Genomic DNA, 22,951 nt, shown 5'->3' with positions numbered 1-22,951 from the left:
AGAAGTTCTTCTAAATAAACGTGATGGCTTTTTTGAAACAGCATCCTTAACAGGCATTGAGATATATTTCTTCATGAAGGCTTGACGGTGAAAATCGGTGATTTTGGTTTGGCGACAGTGAAGTCACGGTGGAGTGGTTCCCAACAGGTTGAACAACCGACCGGCTCCGTTCTGTGGATGGTGAGGAAGCCAGGTTCCCAGTGGCAGTGGGGTAGAGAGGGTTGGTCTGTGCCTTTGCCCCCTCGTGTCACCCTGTGTCAAATGTGAGCTTCTTTGAGGAAACTAGAAATAGGAGGCATACCACCCGGACAGGTGTGAGCAAGCCAGGCACCGGCTGTGCTCAGACTGGGTCAGAGACCAGGATTCAGAGTGAAGGCCTCGGCCCTGGGTGTGTGGGGGCCCCTGGCGATTGCGCACTCTGCTCCCGCAGGCTCCCGAGGTGATCCGGATGCAGGACAACAACCCGTTCAGCTTCCAGTCGGACGTGTACTCGTACGGCATCGTGCTGTACGAGCTGATGACGGGGGAGCTCCCCTACTCGCACATCAACAACCGCGATCAGGTGAGGCAGCCTGTCTGCAACGGGGAATCCTGGGCCTTCAGCCCAGCAGGGAGAAGGTTAAGGTGTGACCTCTGTTCCTTACTTAGATCATCTTCATGGTGGGCCGAGGGTATGCGTCCCCAGATCTTAGCAAGCTGTACAAGAACTGCCCCAAAGCAATGAAGAGGCTGGTGGCTGACTGTGTGAAGAAAGTTAAAGAAGAGAGGCCCCTGTTCCCCCAGGTAAGCCATGTCGCGTAAGACCGCTGGAGCGGAATTAAAGCAGGTGTTCCTGGGGCTGTGTGGTGAGGGAGGGGTGAGATGGTACAGAGGAAGTTGGCTGTGCACCTGATCCAGAGCAGCGGCTCAGTCGGCACGCAGCCCCAGCGAGCTCCCTTCCGGCGGCTGTTTCAGATCCTGTCCTCCATTGAGCTGCTCCAACACTCTCTGCCGAAAATCAACCGGAGCGCCTCGGAGCCCTCCCTGCACCGGGCGGCGCACACAGAGGACATCAACGCCTGCACGCTTACCACGTCTCCGAGGCTGCCTGTCTTCTAGCTGCTGCACCTGTGCTCCGTGGCCAGGGGAGGCAGGAGCTGCAGGCGCCACTTTGCCTCCCTTTCTTTGGGGGCAGAAGGGTTAGCGTGTTTTCAGAGAAGCTGCTGCTAAAGACCTTCCAGACTACTCACTGGGCCTTAACTTGATGTTGCCTTCTTGTCTGCCCTCTGGCCCCGGGAGAAGCCAGGCACCATGCTGGCCTGCTCCCTCCTCCCGCTCTCCAGGATGCGAGTCCGGCTGTGGAAGTAGATGTGGATGGCAACACAGGAGCTGGCCCAGCTGTTAGCTCAGTGCGCCTTCTTCAGAACCCTGGAAGGGCAAGCAAAGGTAGTTCCCAGGCCTTCCATGGGGACACACGTGGAGCTGGAGCCCAGCTGCGGTGAGGAATGCACATCACGGCAGGGACTCTGGGTGATGGTGGTGTGGCCCCAGTTTTGCACCTAATGCACCCAACAACCCAGGACTGCACGACCTCGGCTGCCTGAAGGAGCCTGCTTGGTACTAAGGGAAGGTGACTGGGGACGCACACCCCACCGGTCACAGTCTCCGAGGGGTCCAGTGTGCTGGGATTTTCCAAGCAAGGCACTGGGACTGGCACCTCACCCCACCCCACCCCACCCCTACACACCCCCCCGCCCACCCTTCTGGGAGCAGTCCTCTATCATGCTAAATTTTGTCTTCCAGGAACTGCCCCTATGGGGCGGGCCACAGGGCCGCCTTGTCTCTAGTCATATCATTGTGTATGCAAGGAAGCCAGCAAGAGGTTTTCTTGATGATTTGGGTTTTAATTTTGTTTTTATTGCGCCTGACAAAATACAGTTATCTCATGGTTCTTCAATTATGTTATTTTAATAAAATAAATTAAATTTAGGTTTAACGGCTGTTACCTTCTTTTAAAGCAATACTGAACGAGAGCTCAGAGCGTGAACTGTCTCCTTGTTCACTCCCTTCTGAAGCCGAATTCAAGAAGCAGGAAGTAAGTTTAGCTGAGCCTGTTATGTCCTTTCCACTTTAGTGAAGGGTCAACTCAATTCATCAAGCAAAAAGCATTCTAAACTCTGGTAAGAGATCTCCTGGCCAAGCTTCAATGTATTTGGTACATCTAGCTGCACTCAGGCTTGGAGTGAGCGTGATTCAAAAGCTTGCGTGTGCACCAGCTGCCTGCCAGTGGAGCCAGGTAAGGATGACGGAGGCTTTTTATGTTTAAGTGGGTGTGTGTTCTGAGCCCTTGGATAAGGTTACTGCACTGGGCATGCGCTCCTGGCTGGGGCCCCACCTGGCTGCCTCCTAACTGCTTGCTCTACACCCTTAGGAAGGCCAAGGCCACGGCCACCAGTGCTCCCTTCATCACCTGGGCGACCCGAAAGGTTGGCCCGCAGGGCAACCTCGCACGACACAGAACTCTCCTGCTTGGGCCAAAGAATCCCTTTGGGCTGCTGTGAGTTTGGGGGAGAGAGATGGGGAAGGCCCGCAGCTGATTTTGTTGGAATGCTCTCCATCTGCACGCTTCCTGTGGTCTGAAGGGCTGGAGGCACAACTAAGCCGCCAAGTAGAAAGAGTACGTGTCCACATGCTCAGTGGGGTACTTTATATCCTTCACTCTTGCCAGGGCTCTAGGAGGGGGCAGTGGATGAGGCCAAGGGCAAGCACAGCCCCACTCAACTCCAAGCAACACTCCACATCAGGCCGCACAGCAGGGGGCTCGGCCCACCCTTGCTGAGGGGGAAGGTTTCGGCCAGCGGGGCCTGTGATGAACGGGACAGGCAGTGACTGCTCAGGGTTCTGATGACTCCACTCCGGAAAGGTGCATGAAGAGGTCCCCAAGCTCTGTCACATCAACATCATCAGTGTTGGGGACATGTTGGCTTTCTCGGTTCTCGATGAAATCCCAGAGCCGCACTGAGTTAAAGAACTGCAAAGACAGCCAGCACACATGCAGGGTTACTGCTTAGGGCAACAGGCAGGGAGGCTGTGTAGCTTGTTCTGGTCCTTTCCTGCGGCCAGAACTACATTAGAAAACAGCCCTGGGAGTGACCACCCAGGGCGGCCTCAGCCCAAGGGGCTGCTGAGCCCTTACCCTCACGGTGCCTTCAGAGCTGAGCTGTTTCCGCGGCTTCTCGGGCTCTGCCAGCCGCCCATCTGGGTAAGCATGGCGGTAAAGACATTTGCTTCCAAATGGGCAGGTCCCCTTGCCTTGCTCAAAGTATTTACAAGCTTTTTTTCTGAAAGGAAGACAATGAAAAGGTTGGTAAGCATAATGGGAGCTCGATCACCCTCGTGCTCCAGGACAGGTGAATGACAGCGGGCCACACACAGCTCAGACCCCATTTTGCAAAAGCTCCCATGGGATGTGAAAATCTTGCACAGAATGTCAACCTGGGGCTCCACTTCCCATCCAGTTCCCCACTTATGTCCTGGGAAAGCAGCAGAGGATGCTTGGGCCCTCGCACCCACGTGGGAGACCCAGAAGCTCCTGCTTTGGCATTGCAGCCATGTGGAGAGTGAACCAGTAGATGGAAAGTCTTTGTCTCTCCTCTGAAAAATCTGTTTTTCAAATAAAAATAAATCTATCCCTGGAGACGAGCAGAGATCTTTCATCTGCTGCTCATGACAGCTCTGTGCCATGACGCTGGCACGTACCACTCTGCCAAGAATGCCTCTGCTTGTCATTTGCCTGCTGGAGTTCGATCTTTATCAATTCTTAAAAAAACCTCTCACCTACTGGTTCACTTCCTGGATGGAGTTGTGGGTGCAGGGGCCCAAGGACTCTGGCCAGAATGTTTTCCCAGAGTTCAGCCAAGAGGAGAGTAGCTAGAGCCTGATCTGGTGCTTATGAGATGCCAGTATCTCTTAGCTAGTTTTCTGAACTGGCTTGTAGGTTTTCCAGTAGGAAACGGAGGCAGAACTAACCAGGGCCCGGTGAGCAAGCGCTGACACCTCGGAAGAAGTGTCTCTACACGCCACGGCTCAGGTCCTTAGGCAGCCAGCCCGGCTGGCACTGATACCTACTCAGGTGAGCTGTCGTGAAGGAGGCAGTACTCTTGGGGACAGGGAGGACTTCAGGTTTAGGGCTGCTCGGGCCAGTCAGCAACATGGATTCTATCTGGGAGCTGACCTGGGGGCAGGTCTGGTTCTGCTGCGGAGACGGTGATGCTGCTTCCAGCAGCTCCAGGGGATCCTTGGTTGCAGCAAGTGACCCTCCTGGCTCACCCTCTTCCTCTCCATGGACTCGGGACCCACCCGAGACCCGGTTTTTTCCCTCCCATTTCCATGGCAAGTGTTGGTTCCACATTCTAGCTGTTAGGTTACAGTATATGCCAAGTTTTCCATCAGAATTGACACACCCTATACCTTAGCCAGTACGCTTCGTTACTGGCTTCTGCACCACAGGATGGGGTGTCCCATGTTTTGTTTACAAGGTAAGAATATCACTTCTGCCTTTAAAACTCTAAGCAGAAAAATTGGTTTTATGTTTTCCCAGACTTAGTATTTCCGATTCTTGCACATTTTGTAATATTTCTATAGATTTGGCATCCTTCAGCCTGAAAATACTCGGGTGGGGGGAAAGGTGCTGTGTCTGCCTGCCTGCGACAGGTCAGCGGCGCCTGAGGGGGCTCAGTTGCCGTGGCTGGGGGCCTGGAGGAGCCCCGTACTACACGCTCAGCTCCAGCCTCAAACGAGCCATTGTTTCATTCTGCTTTTCTCATCCTGGGACCACTTAGGTATTTCAGGCTTCTGGAAGCTGTTCTATGGTTCTCTTCGGCTGTCTTTTTCCCCCTCCCATCCCCTCTTCATTCCTTGAACTTGTAGTTAGTGTGGCTGTGTTGAAACCTTTGTCATGTTGGTGTCATGGTGAGCGTCCCTTAAGGATGGGTCTCTCAAAGCTGTACACCATCACAGCACTCTGCCCCCTTCCTCACACAGCGGGAAGCCCCCACCTGCCACCTGTGCCCAGGTATCCTGTCTCAATCATCTTGGTCCCGGGCTGGCCACTTCCCTGAAGTACTAGGTGGGGAGGTGACCCCGCACCGATGGCCTGTCGGCTCTATCCTCGCCTCTCCCTCTGCCTGCACTGGGTGCTCGGGAGGTGCCGAGGGACACAGCAGCCCGATGGCGTACTGATCCTAGTGCCACAGAGCCGTCCTCCTCTGTATCCCAAGCCTAGCTTGGCGCCTGTGGTCCCCGGTGCCAAGAGGATCCTTAGAAACAAGAACCAGGCACTTACCCCATTCCCTGTTTGAAAGCTTCAATCAACTCATTCTTTTTGTTCTGATCTTCTACCCAGTACACACTTGGAATTACAAACTCGGATATCACCCGGCATTCTGGGCAAGACCTGCAATAGGAACAAGTTAGTCTCGGCACACACCACACGTAAACCCCTTCTCCAGTGGGTCACTGCCAGAGACATTTCAACACAGCTTCTGAGGCACTGGACATTTTAGGGTCTGGTATTGTGGCATCCTACATGGGCACCGGCTTGAGTCCCAGCTGCCCCACTTCGTAACCTGCCCTCTGCTAATGGCCTGGGACAGCACATGACTCGGGTGCTGGGGCCCCCGTATCCACGCGGGACCCCCAAGAGCCACTCCTGGCCTGGGCTAACCCAGCTCTGGCTATTGTGATTATGCGGGGTGTGGGCCGGTGAATGGAAGATTCCTCTAATTGTGCCTTTCAATAAACTAAAATGAACAAAGCACTCACTTCCCCGAAATAGCCTCGAGAAGTGCGTCAGCAGCTGCTTAACATCATTAACAGGTGTATGTAAATTAGGACCACAGTGAGATGTCGCTTCACCCATGACTATGCTTAAAACCAGAAATAAAACACAAGGGTGAGGCAACAAAGCAGGGACCTTCTGTCACTGCTGCTGGCAGCTGTCAGATGACAGACACTTGACACAGTTCATGTGTAGCCCAGCAATCTCCCTCTTAGGCACATGCCAAGAAAGCATCTCAAACCCACACAAAGATGTGCACTCAGATATCTGCACCATGACCGAAACAGCAGCAGCCTAAAAATCCACCAGCTGATGGACAGATGTGGCTCAGCTCATCAGTGGATTCTAGTTTTCGCTCACTTGCGGGAACAAATCTGTCAGGGCTCGGGCGCTGCAGACACCATGGCAGTGCCCAGCGGGGGGACACTCCCCTCCCCTGGGGCCGGGGGGCAAGCCACATGAAAAAATAACCAGCGAGGACAGAGGTGCGAGTGACCCAGACAGGAAGAGGTCAACGGTGAGTGCAGCGGGATGATGGAGACCCTGGGGCCACGGCTGGGACTCCTGCCTCGGCGCTTTACGACCACGCCACTCCAACTGTGCGTGTTACTTCGCACACAGCATGTGCCTTTAGGCAAATGCCCTGACCTTTCACCTCCGTTAACCTGTGCCAGGAGAGGCTGCTCACTAGAGCTGGCTAGTCCAGACCTCAGGAAACCTCTGTTGGGCACACAGGCTTACATGCCAGGCATTGTTTAAAAAAAAATTAGAGGATTAAAGATTTATTTTTATTAGAAAGGCAGATATACAGAGGAGGAATAGAGACAGCGAGGAAGTTCTTCCGTACAATTACTCACTCCCCAAGTGACCATATGGGATCCTGAATTATGTGAGGCAAGGACCTTAACCACTAGGCTATCGCACCAGGCTCCGTCCGATTTTTTTAGGTAAAAAAAGATTAAAGTCCAGAGAGGGTTAACAACATAGCCAGGCGCAATGGCTCAACTGGCTACTCCAAGTGCCAGGACCCCATTTGGAAGGCCGTATGTGTCCGAGCTGCTGGTCCACTTCCCTTTTAGCTCCCTGCTTGTGGCCTGGGAAAGCAGTGGAGGATGCTCCAAAGCTTTGGGACCCTGTACCCACGTGGGAGACATGGAAGAGGCTCCTGGCCTTGGATCTGCTTAGCTCTGACCACTGCAGCCATTTGAAGAGTGAACCAAGATACACAAGCTCCGTCTCTCCTCGTCTCTGTAAATCTGATCTGCCTTTCCAATAAAAAATCTTAAAAAGGGTCGGGGGGGGGGCAGGCACCCGGCCTGGGCAGGGAATCGGGGACCGCCGTCCTGGATCCGCCGCAGGCCCCAAGTGTGCGGGAAAGGCAGAGGGCCAGGGCCCCGCTGGACTTACTTGATAATTGGGTTTTCAAACTGCTTGGCGCAGCGCCACTGGCGGATGCAGGACAGGCAGTAGGTGTGGTTGCAGTTGGAGAGGATCCCGAACCTCCTCTCGGAGGCGGACGCCTTCTCCAGGACCACCTCCATGCAGATGCTGCACACCTTGTCCTGACTCGCCTGGAAGGCGAAGGCCTTCTCCATCTCGTGCTCGAAGGTGGACATGCACTTCTGCGGGGGAGAGGGGAAGGGAGACGCCACGGAGTGAGGTGCCCGAGGCGGCCAGCACACCGCGCTGCCCACGCTCCTGCAGGCAGGGCCCGCTCCCCGGCAGCGTTCCTCAGGCGGGCGGGCCTCCTGGCCCTCCGGCCACGGCCTTTCCCAGCTGCAGCAGAAACGCGGAGTAATCACCTGAGCACCCGGGGGCGCAGCACGATCCCTCCCCAGCGTCACAGGTCCAGCACTCCTGCACCAAGTCCACCCCGAGTCCTGCCCCTGGGCCGGCACATGTCCCAGCCCCGGGCGTCCCCAGACGACAGACCCCTCCGAGACGGGCGAGGAAAGCTCTGGTTCTGTGCTCACTGACCCGTCCCCAGGGAAGACGTGAAAACGGACAGGTGCACCTTCCCACGGCACAGCCCCGCTGCAGGGAGCCTTTCTCCGACAGGCAGCCGTGCCCTCAGCCGCCCGCCAGGCGGCAGTAATGAGGAGGAGCCTGACCCCTACCCCTCCCTACAGCCACGAGCTCCTGTGTGCCAGGCGGAACCCCACAGGGAGGCCAGGCCTTCAGACCCTGACCACCCATGACCTACAGGGCCCTGCAGCACTTGGCCCTGTTCTGCCGTGGGGTGTCTCAGCTTTTCCAGTCGCCGTGACACATCCTCCAAGAAGGGAGGACAGTGTGGGGCACCATCATGCAAGGCTCTACCTGTCTGCAGCCGCAGCTCTTCCTTCTAAAGAAATCAAAACCTGCAAACACACAGCTGGAAACAGGATGCAAGGATGCAGGGAGCAGGCAGTGTGCAATGCAATGAGCTCAGCTCCGTCAGTGCTGCGGCAGGCACAGCCATGTCGGCCATACCTTCTCGTGCTCCTTCCTCTGCTCGGGGTCGAAAGGGTGCAGGACCGGCAGCCTGCAGATGTCGCACACGTCGCCGTGCAGGTACACGCAGGCCGCCCCGAAGCGGCACGTCCCGGCCGCCGCGTACGGGCACAGCTGCTGCTCGCAGCCGTACGAGCTGCCGGCCTCCAGCTCGTCCAGGCCGCTCCGGATGGCGTCCAGGTACGAGTGCGGCTTCGCCTCCAGGCTGCTGTGGGCATCGCTGCAGCCGCCGGCACCGCTCGCCACACTGGGAGGGCTTTTCTCCTCGGCCAGGCCAGAGAGATCTTAACAGAAAACACACGAGGCACACCCGTGAAAACCCACTACGCCAACAGCCAGAGCCTAACAAGCTGCGTGCCTTTCTCCAAGGCATTCCATCTGGAACAGGCCAAAAGGGAAGAGAATGACTGGTTTACAGTGGTCAGAGACCATTTCTTCAGTACTAACAGTGGAACAGAAGGACACGGCAAGATAAAAAAGCAAGAAAAACATGGTTTGTTTACATATCTACCACCAAACTGGCAGGAGCAAAATGTCATCCATGGACCAATGCTAGCGCAAAAATTAACCAACTCAAAGACAATTTCAAATGAGGTTAGTGGAATGCAGGGGGTTCCCTTTAAGCCCATCGAGTTCCGTGTCTGCATGGAGCCCTGCCTGTGCAGACAGCACGCTCGGCGGCCTCGGCTCCTTGCTGAGGGCGGAACCGGCCTGCCTCACGGGCCATCGGGGCTGACCGCTGCTCACAGCGCTCTGGGTGTGCAGCCTGACCGCCCCGTCTCGGGAAGCGACACTGTCCAAGTCCTAACACAGTGCTGGTTCCATCTGCGCCAAGGTCCCCCAAAATACCACGTGCTGGTCAGCAGAGGCTGTGCCCACTGACGTCATGCCAAACAGTGGCACACGCTCCTTCTCAGGCAGCTTTCCAAATCAGGCGAGGCCGCACCCCACCCTGGAGTGCTGGCTGCAGTCCAGGTAGGTTCCGCCCTGACCAGCTCCTAGCTCCTGTGCCTAGCAAGGCAGTGGCAGGTGGCTCAAGGGCCCCGGTACCTACCACCATGTGGGAAACCAGGCTACAGCCAGTCCCCGGCATGGCTGCTCTGCCATATGGGAAGTGAACCATTAGACGGCAGAGGGAGGACCCCAGCTCTGCTTTTCAAATGAGTAAACCCTAAAACCCCAAAACCAAGGCCAAAAAAAGAAAAAAATGATGGGAGTGGGTGTTTGGATTAGTAGTCAATGCACTCACAGGTCTGTCACTGCTTTGCAAATTCATATTTTAAAAAATGTTAAGCAAGTCTCGAAGTCATCTGCTCACTTACTTCTGTCTCTAAGCACCAATGTTCTCTTCTCACGCTTCCCAGGTTCGGGCGGGTGAGTTGTCACCAGAGACACGGTGAGGTCGGCAGCGCGAGGGCCGTGGAAGGCTGCCGAGGGCCCGGCGGGAGGCAGGGCCCCCCCGGTGCCAGCCGCTGCGGCCGAGGGCCTCGTGTGGTCATACCTAGACAAAACGCGGCTCGTGTCAGACACGCCGACTGCCCCTGTGGCGGGCGGGCACGCAGCAACCCCCTTCCCATGCTTTAGACCCTCAATTCCACTGCATGCACTTTGGTGCCAGGTACATCTGCTGCCCCCCACCCTACGGGACCTGAAGGGCCTGCCCACCTGGGCGCCTCCAAGTTCTGCAGTTAATCCCCCGGGGTCTGACTGCCCCAGGGCCCTTCAGGCTGGTGTCCCCAGGATGGTGACAAGGGCCAACCTGCCAGCAGACGGGGGAGAGGGAGGCTGGGCCCACCACCGTGCCCCCACTGTGCCACCATCACGGACACGGGAGAGCAGCTCTATACTACCAGAGGCTGGGAGACCTTCTTGTCATCAGAAAGGTGGGGCAGGCACCTGGTGCAGCCAGGCAAGTCGCTCCACTTACAGTGCGGCTTCCTGCTAATGTGTCCCCTGGGGGCAGCAGGTGCCGACTCAAGTACACCGTCCTTGCCACCCACAAGGCGGCCCCAGCTCTAATCCCAGCCCTAGCTGTTGTGGGTACCTGGAGTGAGAACCACAAGATGGACAATCTCTCTCTCTGCCCTTCAAATAAACAAACAATTAAATAAAAATTCCCCTCATTAAGAACCAGGTTCTAGACGCAGGGCCTGAGCCCCTGCGGCAGTCCAGGCGGGGTCGAGGCGGGCCAGCCGCGGAGTCCTTGCCTGCACCGCGTTCCGTAGGCGCAGCAGCCCTTCTGATAGTACTTGCAGATGGTGGACGGCTTGCTGTTTGCCAAGTCGTGGGAGAAGAGGCACTGGCTTCCTTCCCGACACACACCATGCATAAAGTACCTGCAGAGACACCAGCACCCGCAGCTTAGAAACACACTGTGCTCCGGAAAACCAGCACTCCTGGAGCCTCGCACATCAATTCCTCCAGAGCTTATTACATGTCAGGACGATTAAGCATTGGATGTATTTACACATCTCTGCCCCTGTAACCGAGTCACAGCTTCCCTGGAACTTGCTGCCGTCCTCTGGGAGGTGAAGGTTACCCTGTCTGCTTCACAGGGCACCTGTGCCCATCATCAAATGAAACAATGTGACATCAAAATATATACACAGACCTGGCGCGATGGCATAATGGTTAAGGCCCTCACCTTGAACGTGCCCAGATCCCATACAGGCACCAGCTCTAATCCCAGCAGCTCCACTTCCCATCCAGCTCCCTGCTCGTGGCCTGGGAAAGCAGTCGAGGATGGCCCGAAGCTTTGGGACCCTGCACCCACATGGGAGACCCAGAAAGAAGTTCCTGGCTCCTGGCTTTGGATTGGCACAGCACCGGCCACTGCGGCCACTTGGGGAGTCAATCAGCAGATGGACATCTTCCTCTCTGTCTCTCCTCCTTTCTATATATCTGACTTTCCAATAAAATAAATAAATCTTAAAAATATACATACATATACACACACGCCAGAATGGTCACAAATAATGTGACATCAAAACATATACATGCAAAAACGTTCCAGGAGGACCTGATGTGATGGCTCAATTGGCTAATCCTCTACCTGCAAGTGCCAGGGGCCCATATGGCACTGGTTCCTGTCCTGGCTGCTCCATTTCCCATCCAACTTCCTGCTTTGGGCTTGGGAAAGCAGCAAAGGATGACCCAAAGCCTTGGGACCCTGCACCCTTGTGGAAAACCTGGAAGAGGCTCTTGGCTCCTGATCGGCTGGGTTCTGGCCACTATGGTCTCTTGGGGAGTGAACCAGTAGATGGAAGATCTTTCTCCTTTTCTCTGCAGATCTGCCTTTCCAATAAAGATAAATAAAATCTTAACCAAAAAAGCATGTTCCAGGGGAGAGTCTGATTCTTGGCCTTGAAAGCATAACTGGCACAGAAGCAAGAGGAGATGGTGAGATTCCGGCCAGCCCGAGGGGAGAGCCCTTGCTGAAGCCCCCACGGCAGCAGGGGCCCCGGCGCGACCTGCCCGGGCAGGAGGCCTCGACCAGTTCCAGGGCAGAACAGTGCTTTGGCTCCTCCCTTAGGACGCGGAAATACAAGCTTCAGCGAAACCGAGAGGACAGCCAAGAACTGCTGTCACTCATAACACTCCTGAATGCTCCTGAAAGACGACAATAAAATCCACATGCTTAGAGCCACTTCCAGCTGGCAGCCAGGATATGCCAAAAAGCCGAAGCACATGACTTGCAAGCCAGGGGAAAAACCAGTAGAGGAGGAGACGGTGGAGTGGGCAGACGGGCACAACAGCCGCTGTCGCAAACACGCTCCACCCTCACGCGCTAATGTAATGCGGAGAACAGGAGCTGGAAAGCCACCCAAGCAACCCCAAGCTAACAGAGTCTGCAATGGAAACAGCAGCGAACGGGGCACACGCTTGGCCCAGCAGTCAGGATGCCAGTGCCAGGGACCCCAGGGGAGCCTGACCCAGACCAGGCCCCGCCTCCAGTACCAGCTGCCTGCCAACTGCAGTGCAGACATCAAAACAGACTCTGGCTCCTAGCTTTGGCCCGGCCCAATTGTGACTGGTAGGCATGAGACGAGTGAGCCAGTGGATGACCTTTTGAACAAGTGAAAAAAAAAAAAAAAAAGGCAAAGAAAGTGGGGCCAGCGCCATGGTTCAACTGGATAATCCTCTGCCTTGCAGGCGCAGGCGTCCCGTACTGGGTGCCAGCTCAGGTTGTAGCCACTCCACCTCCTATCCCGTTCCCTGCTTATGGCCTTCAAAAGCAGCAGAGGATGGATGGTCCAAGTTCTTAGGGCCCTGCGGGAGACCCAGAGGAAGATTCTGGCTCGTGGCTTCAGATCAACTCGGCTCCAGCTGCTGCGGCCATTTTGGAGTGAGCCAGAGGCCGGGGGATCTTTGTCTCCCCTCCTCTCTATAACTCTGCCTTTCCAATAAAGGAGAGTAAATCTTAAAAAGGGCTATAGTGCAGTACCACACACACACGACCGACTGACTCTCGGAAAAGGTGACAGGGCAATTCGACAGATGAGGACAGATCCAACCTTTCTTTTTTCACTGTATTTCTCTGCGAGGTCAAGAGCAGCAGAGCGTCCAGCCACTGGCTCACTCCCCGGTGCCCACGTGCGAGCTGCCAGCTCAGTCCAGGTGCCCCTAGGGAGCCTAGCGGGGCCATCACTGCTACTTCCCAGTCTGCACTGGCGGGAGGCTGGGCGCGGGAGCCGGAGTGGAGAATGAAACCCATGCATGCCCAAACCCTAAACACACGTGTTCCTGGACCAGAATCTACCTGAAACAAGGACCTCAACTATCCTGTGTGATGTGATGTGTCCCAACAGGAATAACGCCATGACCTGTGATGGATTCTAAACACGTAACCTTGGATCTAACACCCAGTTTATACAAAACACAGAAAACTGAAAAGAAGCTTAAAAACCATCATGACAGGGCCAGCCAGATGGCTCAATTGGCTAATTCTTAGCCTGCAAGAGCTGGCAGCCCCATTTCCCATCCAGCTCCCTGCTTGTGGCCTGGAAAAGCAGTGAAGGACGGCCCAAAGCCTTGGGACCCTGCACCACTTGAGAGACCTGGGTCAAGCTCCTGGTTTCAGCCTAAACCAGTCCCAGCTATCGCAGTCATTTGGGGAGTGAACCAGTGAATCTCTCTCTCTAACTCTGCCTTTCAAATAAAATTAAGATCCTAATTTTATTAAAATGTAAAATTGGGGCCCAGTACAGTAGCCTTGCTGCTAAAGTCCTCGCCTTGAATGCACCAGGATCCCACATAGGCACTGGTTCTAATCCCAGCAGGCCCTGCTTCCCATTCAGCTCCAGCTCCCTGCTTGTGGCCTGGGAAAGCAGAGGAGGACGGCCCAAAGCCTTGGGACCCTGCACTGGCGTGGGAGACCTGGAAGACGCTCCTGGCTCCTGGCTTCAGACCGACTCTGCTGCAGCCACTGCAGCCACTTGGGGAGTGAATCATTGGACGGAAGATCTTCCTCTCTGTCGCACCTCCTCTCTGCACATCTGACTTTCCAATAAAAAATAAATAAATCTTTAAAAAATGATACTTAAACATGTTCTCTTGACAGAAAAAAAGGAATAGTACCCACCAAAACCAAAGGCAAATGTGAAGAACACCCCAGTGAAATAACAACAGAAGATTAAATCAATGAACAACCCATTGTTAAATTAATAGGACCAAATTGCCACCGTAATGGCTTAAACCCATATTAACCCTGAAATGTAAATAGCTTAAATGCATTAATCAAATGTCATAGATAAGTAGACTGGATTAAAGAAACAAAACCCATCTCTTTCTTGCCTACAGGAGACATATCTCACCAACAAAGATCAGCAGAAACTTTATCTCATGGATTTTGGTTTTTTTTTGAAGTTTCATCTCTTCAAAATTCTTTCGAATTAAATTCTTCACTGACTCATAGATCATACAGTTGTATCATTTTCTTCAAGAAGGTTCTTGATTTTCATTTCTTCAACAACACATTAGTCTTTCAATAGCATGCTATTTAACTTCATGGCGGTTTTAATTTTTTTTCTTCTGTTATTGATTATTATTGTGGCTTTTCATTTAAGGGGATGTATAGTAAGTGTGTAATGCAGACTGTCATATCCAGATGTGAGGATACAATGCGGTATGCATCCCTACTTCCAGAGATGGACTCCCAATGAAACTGTTCACTATATCCTGACAATAGGATGCTGGACTCTGCCATTGTCCCTGCCCGCAGCGATGGACATGTGACTGAGTATGAGGAGGGGTTTTGGGAAGGGGGTAAGGGAAATGCCAAGGCCTATGGAACTGTATCATAAAACGATAATAATAATTTTTAAAAAGTAGTAAAAAAAAAAACAAAATTGAGAGGCTCGAAACCATGGTATAGCAGGCTAAACCTCCGCCTGCAATGCTGGCATCCCGTATGGGCACTGGTGTAAGTTCCAGCTGTTCCTCTTCCAATCCTATCCCCTGCTGATGGCCTTGGAAAGCAATGGAAAATGACTCAGGTCCTAGGGAGCCTGCATCCATGCGAGACACCCAGAAGCAGCTTCTGGCATCCAGCACAGGAGCCTGGTGGTTAAAGTCCTCACCTTGCACATGCTGGGATCCCATATGGACACTGGTTTGTGTTCTGACAGTCCCGCTTCCCATCCAGCTCCCTGCTTGTGGCCTGGGAAAGCAGTCGAGAACGGCCAAAGCCTTGGGACCCTGCACCGGTGTGGGAGGCCTGGAAGATGCTCCTGGCTCTGGATTGGCTCAGCTCCAGCTATTGAGGCCACTTGGGGAATGAACCAGTGGGTGGAATATCTTCCTCTCCGTTTCTCCTCTTCTCTGTATATCTGACTTTGCAATAAAAATAAAATAAATATATATATAAAAAAGGGGAAGCTCCTGACTTCAAACTCGTCCAGCTCTGGCCGTGATGGTCATTTTGGGTGTGAACCAGCAAATCAAAGTCTGTTTCTCCTTCTAACTATGCCTTTCAAATGAAAAGTATTTTTTTAAAAAAGTAAAATTAAAAAGGGGGAACAGGGTTTGGATAACAGAGAATAAGTGTCCAAACACACACGCAGAGAGGTGGGCGTATCAGAGTCCCTGGTTTGAGTCCCGACGACTCCCCTTGGGTCCAGCTTCCGGCTGGTGCTTGGCCCTGTGTGGGAGAGCAGGATGGAGCTACTGCTTCCTGCTGGCTTGTCCCCTTCTCTCAGCTGTGGCAAATCTTTGGGGAGTGACCCAGTATAAGACTGCTCTGTCTCTCCCTGTTCCTCTGCCTTTGCAAATAAATTTAAGATTAAAAAAAAATTTACCATATGATCCAACATTCCATGCCTAGATGTTTACCAGAAAAACAAGTCTAGGCAAATACCTGCACTGCCACTCACAGCACGGTACTCCTGGCAGCCGGGACGCGGAATCCTAACAGCCACAGGGACCAATGGATGAAGGAAGCATCCCCCGGGGCTTTCAGAAGGAATGTGAAGAGCTGACTGAAACAAGCTACAACAGAAATGAACTTGAAAAACACCTAGGGCAGAAGGCTGGCTGCCTGGCATAGCAGTGAGGAAAACCTGGTGGGAGGCCCACAGCCCAGGTTGACAGTGCCTGGCTCAGGGCTCTGCCAGACAGCTGGGAGGCCGCAGCTGGTGGCCCAAGAGGCTGGGTTCTTTGCACTGATGTGGGAAATCTGGAAGAGTTCCTGGCTCCTGGCTATGGTGACCCCGGAGGCAAGAGCTCTTGGTGCTGGTCTCTGCCCGCAGCACTTCCCAGGCCTTCCAGAAGGCACCTGGGAGCTGCTGGTCAGGCAGGCTGCAGGGAGAGACCAGGAAGTGCTGCCAGCGCCAGCCTGGGGGGCCTCAACAAGTGTCACAGTGTCACTTTAGAAAAGGTAAGCAAATCTTTCTTTTTTTTTTTTTTTTTTTTTTAAGATTTATTTTTATTATTTTTTCATTGGAAAGGCGGATATACAGAGAGGAGAGACAGAGAGGAAGATCTTCCGTCCGATGATTCACTCCCCAAGTGAGCGCAACGGGCCGATGCTATGCCGATCCGAAGCCAGGAGCCTCTTCCGGGTCTCCCACGCGGGTGCAGGTTCCCAAAGCTTTGGGCTGTCCTCGACTGCTTTCCCAGGCCACAAGCAGGGAGCTGGAAGGGAAGCGGGGCTGCCGGGATTAGAACCGGCGCCCATATGGGATCCCGGGCGTGCAAGGCGAGGACCTTTAACCACTTGCGCCACCGCGCCGGGCCCAAGGTAAGCAAATCTTGCTGAGACTTTTTTGCTCAGAGACAAAGCAGCTTTATTAAGCCATACTTTAATTCATTTGTAAAACATATTATGGGTGGCACAGCAAGCTAAGCAGCACCTGCAGCACCTGCTTCCCGCATGCGCACCGGCTCAAACCTAGGATGCTCCACTTCTGATCCTGCTCCTTGCAATGGCCTGGCAAAGCAGTGGAGAATGATCCACGTGCTTGGGCCCCTGCCGACATGTGGATCACCTGGAAGCTTCAGCCAGACACAGCCAGGGTCACTGTGGCCATCTGGGGATCGATCCAGCAGACAGAAAAATCTCTGGAACTCTGCCTTTCAAATAAATGGATTTTTCAAAAAACACAGGAGCTTTATTAAAAAAAAATTATCATGGAAATGCAAATGTCAATAAAGCAAGCAGAAAGGTGGCTGGCCAGCACCGGCACTGCCTGCCCGTCGCTGCGCCTGGCACTGTGCTGCCACCCCCACAGCACTGGCACTGCCTGCCATCGCTGCGCCTGGTGTACCAAAAGCTCATGGAAAATTTGTATTATGAGGAAACTATGAGGATTTGAAAATTACTTTTATGACAATAAATATATCATTTCTATTACTTATTTGAAAGGCAGAATTGCAGAGCAACATAAATCTTCCACCTGCTAGTTCACTCCTAAGTGGCTGTTAACAGCCGGGCTGGGCCAGGCCGCAACTCCATCAGGTCTCCCATCCAGGTTCCACTGTTTCCCAGGCACGTTAGCAGGGAACAAGATAGGAAGTAGAACAGCTAGGACTGGAACCAGCACCCACATGGCATGCCAGCCTTTGCAGCTGGTGGCTTCATCGCTCCAGCATGGCCTGATGCCCAAGTTTACCTTTTAATTCCATTTTCCCATGAGTGCACACAGAGTTCCCATGTGTTGCTGCCTGCCCCAAATGCTGGTAGGGCCAGGAGGTGGGACCTGAGCCACCAGGGCCCCAGCCATGTGAGAAACCCCAGCTGCCTCCCAGGGTCCGTGAGCAGGAAGCTGGGGTGCGCGGCAGGCAGGGGACTGGAACCCAGGTGTCAGATAGAGGATGTGGGCCTCGCCAGCAGCCCTCTCCCCAAAACTGCTCCAGCAGCACCTGCCCCATCTCAGGGACCCTGTGTTCATCAGCGTGCAGACCAGCAGGGGCTGCCAACACTGAGCAGGATCGTCACCTCCTTTACCCCATGGAAGCCAAACCATACCCTAAGACCACAACCACAACTCTCACCACAGAACTGACTTCCCTGTAATGCTGCCATGTCCATGTGGTGGCCCTTATCTCGAAGACCCGACCCTGTTTTCCTCTGCCCTGGGTCACAGAACCCACGCTGCTGCCTCTGAGCTGCAAAGCGCAATTCTGGGCCTGATGAGTGCAGTGACACCACCACCCAGCAGTGAGGCCGCTACAGGTTCGCTCAGAACACAAGCTGGCCAAGCAAAGGCACTGCTTGCTAGAAACCTGCAAGACACCTGACAGAAGAGGCTGCCCCGCCAAGTCGGTGCCAGCCAGAACGTGGGCACTGCCAGGCCCAGCCTGTGCCTGGGACGCTTGCTGCTCCCTAGTTCCCCGCACCCACCAAACGTCTCTCTCGGCGACAGGGGCTCTCTGTGCCTGAACCGAAGGACAGACAATGTGGGTTCCACCCCACACCCACTTCCCCCAACAGTTGCCAACTCTGCTGTGTCAGTGACCAGTGTGGGCACTGGAGAGCCAGGGGATGTGCTGGCACCCCCTGCTGCGGAAGGAGTGGGTGGTATGAGGAGGGAGAGTGCCTGGGCTCGTCCCTGATGAGCAGCCTTGAGGACAGCTGTCTCCTGAGGCCGTAGCCCGCCCAGGGCGTCTCTGGATGCGGTGCCCTTGTCAACGCTATGAGGCTGAACACTTTGCCAGCTGTTTCTTTTGAAAGACGCTATCCAAGCCTGCAACGTTATTTCAACTGTCATCAAATATGAACATCTTCCATCTTTGAAAAGTCAGAGGCAAGTGTGAATGACAGAGGGCCTGGGACCACTGACGAGGGCAGGCTTGGGGTCTGCACGTGAACAGCCCCTCACAACGGAGATCTCGGGCTGCCGCTACCACGCAACAGGACACTGACCATCAAGCGCTGACTTCCCACATGGGCGCCCATTCGTGCCTCAGCCGCTCCACTTCCCATCCAGCTCCCTGCTAGTGTGCCTGGGAAAGCAGCAGAGGATGGCTCGAGGCCTGGAGATCCTGCACCCACGTGGAAGACTGGAAGAGGCTCTGGTGCTTGGCTACAGATCAGCTCAGTTTCAGCCGTTGTGGCCATTTGGGCAATGAAACAGAGGACGGCAGATCTTTCTTTCTCTCCTTTCTTTCTATAAATCTGCCTTTCTATCAGAAGTAAGTAAATATTAAAAAATATTTAAGGGTGAGATTTCTCGGCCAGAGTTGTGACATGCTGGGTGAAGCCATTGCCTGCAAAGCCAGCATTACATATGGCAATCCAATCCAAGCCCCTGCTGCTCCACTTCCCACCCAGCTCCCTACCCTGGAACGCAGCAGATGCGCCTGATGATCTCAGGAAACCAGAACTCCAGGGCCTACACTTAAAGACCGGGACTTGAAAGGAGCCTCTGCCACAGGAGAAGCGGGCAGAGACTGGGTGCTGAGGCCTGCGCTGCGGTGCAGCAGGGTAAGCTGCTGCCTATGACTCTGGCACCTGTACTGCCAGCTGGAGACTCAGCTGCTCCCTGGCGAGCCATCTGGGTAGGCAGCAGAAGTGCTGGGTCCTGCTCCCCTTCCACACGCCTGGCTCCAGCTGGGACCAGCTCCAGCCACTGCAGCCACCTGAGGAGTGAACCCCTGGATGGAGACCGAACTCTGCCGCTTCCCCTTCAGCCTGGAAATTCTCCCTTTTCAAATAAATAAGTCTTAAAACTCCAACACTGTAATCTGCTGCCACGGCAAAGCACACCCACTCATCCGGCACTCCACAGCAAATCTGAGCACTAGGCAAGCTGAAATTAACCCAGTCAAGCACCCCGCCTAAAGCCTGGCCCCCCAATAAGCAACAAGACCATCTCCTGCGAGTCGCCTGGGCTGAAACAGAATCAAAGCCTCCAGGTCAGTCTTCCTCTGGGCAGAGGCCGGCAAACTCCAACAGGATCCCGGTGGAAGCTTCTGTGCCCTCACCAAGGCGCAGCTTTGAGCAACTAGGCAGTCAAAGCCTAAAGCTTCCATTTCCCATCCCACACAGGCACTCCACAAACGCAGCCCGCACTGCAGCTCATTTTAGACGCACAGCGTGGATGCACCGGGCGGAACGGAAGCACCGGGTACCGGCAAGTCACGGGAGCTGTGTGCTCTGCCACACAGCGGTCCAGAGGGAGCCCGATGCGCCTGCACACACCTCAGCTTTGGCCCCGGACTCTCCCCACCACGCTTCACTCTCACACACAGACACACAAATGCTAAGGACAAACTTCACATGATTACCTTAAAGTAACAAAAAAAAATTATACTGCATACAAACCATGCCACTACCCTTCACCAGTGTTTCCCCCCAACTTTTCCCTGGAAACAATCATTAAAATCAGTGGTTGCTACTGTGGCGCAGCATGCTGAGCGCCCCACCCTGACTTTAGCATCCCTTACAAGCACAGGTTCAAATCCTAGCTGCTCCACTTCGGACCCAGCTTCCTGCTAACGCCAAGTCCTGGGACCCCTGGCACCCACTGGGAGACCCAGAAGGACGGTCAGGGTCCTGGCCTGAGACCATTTGAAGAGTGAGCCAAAAGAAGGTGTCTTTCCATCATTCCCTCTAACTTTGCCTTTCAAATCAATAAAGAAGACTTAAAAAACTAAAATGAGCACAGGTTGAGTGTCCTCTGACACGTGTGACATCAGAAGTCTTCAAGGTTCCGATTTAGGGTCCCGAGTGTGGCACAGAGGCTTAACCCACTGCCTGCAGCAAACGGGTGCCAGGCGGAGTCCTGGCTGATGCCTTTGCAGCCGAGAGCTCAGGCCTTGCCACCCACGTGGGAGACCTCCGTGAAGCTCCTGGCTCCTGGCTGGTCCAGCCACTGCAGGGTCTCTCTGCCTATCTAACTCCGCCTTCCAAATAAATGTATTTTACCTACATGAAAAGATAGCCTGGCTCTACCGCGGCACCTTTCACACACACACACGGCCTGAAGCTAATTTTACACCACGTGCATCCAATAAGCTTCCTTGGCGAGGAATTTTCCACTCGTGGTGAATCCTGCTAGTCCCGGAAAAACAAAACAAAAAAGCAGCAGCGGCTAAGGATTCGGGAACGTTTGGGAATTCAGATTGGGGTGCTGGGCCGAGCGTTTCCCAGCACGCCCGGGCCGGGGGTCGCGCCGCCGAGCCCCACTCGGCCGCCCTCACCGCTTGGGTTCCCTCGCACCGGGGTCCCCGCCGCCCACACGCGCCCTCTCGGCCCGGCCGAGGGCGTCCCCGGCGGCCCCGCGCTCTCACCTGCAAGTGACCTGCTTGGTGCTCATGGCGGCCGGGCGCGGGGGGCCGTGGGCGATCCGCCTCCTCTCGCCGCCGCCTCGGCCTCGGCCAGGCCCATCCCGCGCAGCCGCGTCACGCCGGCGCACGCCGCCCCGCACGTGCGGCGCCTTTGTAGCGCCGGCCGGAAACCTCGCCGCCGTCACAATGGGTTCCGCCGGCCCGTGTTCCTGGGCGCTCGCTCCGGGCGTCCGCGGCCGCACGTGGCGGGGCCTCCCAGGCCTGCCGAGCTTTGTCAGGTTCGCGGTGCCGCGTTTCTGGTCGCCCTGCCCTGTCGCCCGCCGAGGACACTGCCTGGTTCCCTCTCGCCTCCCCCTGGAAGGCCTCGCCTTGCTGTCCCTCTGGCCTGCCCTCTGCCCGGCCCCTCACGCAGCTGGGGAGCTGCGGGTTAGTCCGACGCGCCCCTCTCCTGTGGCCTCCCGGCCCCTTGCTGCCCTCCCGGCCCCTTGCTGCCCACCCCGGATCAGTCCGCAGCAGCCCGCCCTCCGCCCCCGCGCTGGCTCCTGCTCTCACTTCTGTCCGCTCGGTTTTGACCAAAGGTGCCCCCGAGATGCCCCCCGCCCCATGTTGTCACTCTGACGGCAAACTCGCTTTCCAACAAAAACAGCTAGTCTTCCAATGCATGCCTGTCCAGGCACATGGGAATCCACTGACAACACGGGATCCCCCCGCCCCGCTTCCACGTTTGCGCATGCATCCTCCATCTTCTCCCTGTCGCATAGTAACTCTCCCACCACTTAGCTTTGCTGAAAGAGCTGTGCTGTCTTTTAGACTGCCAGACAGAACCAGCGGCGGCCAGTCTTTTGACCGGAGTCTGTTTGGAGCAAATTGGAATGATCCAGAATAACCGCAGTGACCTACGTTTCATTGCAATATTGAGACACGTTTCAGATGGCAATTCAGCGGTCACCTTTTTTTTTTTTACCTTGAGAGGCTGAGAGAGAAGGGCTCCGGCCTGCTCAATCGCTCTCCAAATGCCCGCAGCAGCTGGAGCTGGGCAGGGGTGGTACTCAGTAGCACGTCTCTCCCGTGGGTGGCAGCGACCTGAGCCCTGGAGTCAGCAGCCCTGCCGCCCAGGGCAACAGGCCAGCAGGAAGCTGGAAACAGGTGCAGGGCCAGGACTCGAACCCCCGGACCCAATTCACATCCCGGTCACCTGAGTTGAGTGCTCAGCTGTTATCTTTACAAGCTCCCTGCAATAACATCGGCTTGCAAAGACTGAATGATTGGTTTCACCTGTTGGTTTGCTCCCCCAATGCCTGCAACAGCCAGCGTTGGGCCAAGCCAAGGCCTGGGATTCTCTCCGGATCCCCCACTTGGGGTGGCAAAGATCCACGCACCTGGGCCTTCACTTACTGCTTCCTGAGGTACAGCACAGGATGCTGGTTGGCAAGTGGAGTCCCAACCCAGCCCCAGGCACCCCTGACAGGGTTGGGATGCGGGCCCAGCCCAGAGCACCTCAACTTCTGCCCTTGTAATTGCCCTACAATCAGTCGTGGAGTAGTAAACCTGGTGAAATGTCCCTCCAGGTTCTGTGTGTGTCCCCAAGGGCACGGCTGCTCACCTCCGGGATCTCAGCCACCCGCGGTGCCTGGCGCAGTACGAGCACTGTGCGCCCTGCTTAGCATCCAGGAAAGGGCTACACCTGGGTGAGCCGCGGAGGATTCCCGAGGAAGGCACGAAAAAAAAAATAATAATTAGGAGCTAAGCTAGGGGCATTCCTTCCTTCCCCACATACATCTGTGTGCACAACACTTTGAAACTGCAGTTACACAGCGCATGCGCTAAGCGGCGCAGCTCGAGGCGTTTTCATCATCAGCCCCAGAGAACCACCAGAAGGGACACCCCTCCCGCCAGACCCCCCAGAAACGGCCT

General features: G+C 55.0%; 2 protein-coding genes across 5 annotated transcripts in view; one reads left to right on the top strand and one right to left on the bottom strand.

Moving 5' to 3' along the window:
* RAF1 (Raf-1 proto-oncogene, serine/threonine kinase) overlaps positions 1 to 1,968 on the top strand; it is a 60,180-nt gene extending 58,212 nt beyond the window's left edge. For all 4 annotated transcript variants that reach the window (XM_040995220.1, XM_040995223.1, XM_040995224.1 and 1 more), the window contains 4 exons: positions 62 to 180; positions 431 to 562; positions 649 to 783; positions 955 to 1,968. In XM_040995220.1, the coding sequence (XP_040851154.1) occupies positions 62 to 180; positions 431 to 562; positions 649 to 783; positions 955 to 1,098 (530 nt within the window). In that variant the 3' untranslated portion in view covers positions 1,099 to 1,968. The remainder of the gene's footprint in view (positions 1 to 61; positions 181 to 430; positions 563 to 648; positions 784 to 954) is intronic.
* MKRN2 (makorin ring finger protein 2) lies at positions 1,875 to 21,122 on the bottom strand. Its single transcript, XM_040995225.1, has 8 exons — positions 21,041 to 21,122; positions 10,519 to 10,647; positions 9,634 to 9,812; positions 8,291 to 8,595; positions 7,226 to 7,440; positions 5,324 to 5,434; positions 3,176 to 3,320; positions 1,875 to 3,010 (listed from the first exon to the last, which is right to left on the bottom strand). Exons 1-8 carry the CDS (start codon positions 21,064 to 21,066, stop codon positions 2,873 to 2,875), a joined length of 1,248 nt encoding a protein of 415 aa, XP_040851159.1. The 5' UTR covers positions 21,067 to 21,122; the 3' UTR covers positions 1,875 to 2,872.
* Between the last annotated feature and the right edge of the window lie 1,829 nt (positions 21,123 to 22,951).

Source organism: Ochotona curzoniae, unplaced genomic scaffold (genome assembly GCF_017591425.1).
Source record: "Ochotona curzoniae isolate NIBS_2020 unplaced genomic scaffold, NIBS_Ocur_1.0 contig_908, whole genome shotgun sequence".
In the NCBI taxonomy this organism is placed as follows: Eukaryota; Metazoa; Chordata; class Mammalia; order Lagomorpha; family Ochotonidae; genus Ochotona; species Ochotona curzoniae.
This window is presented reverse-complemented; position numbering and strand designations above follow the sequence as displayed.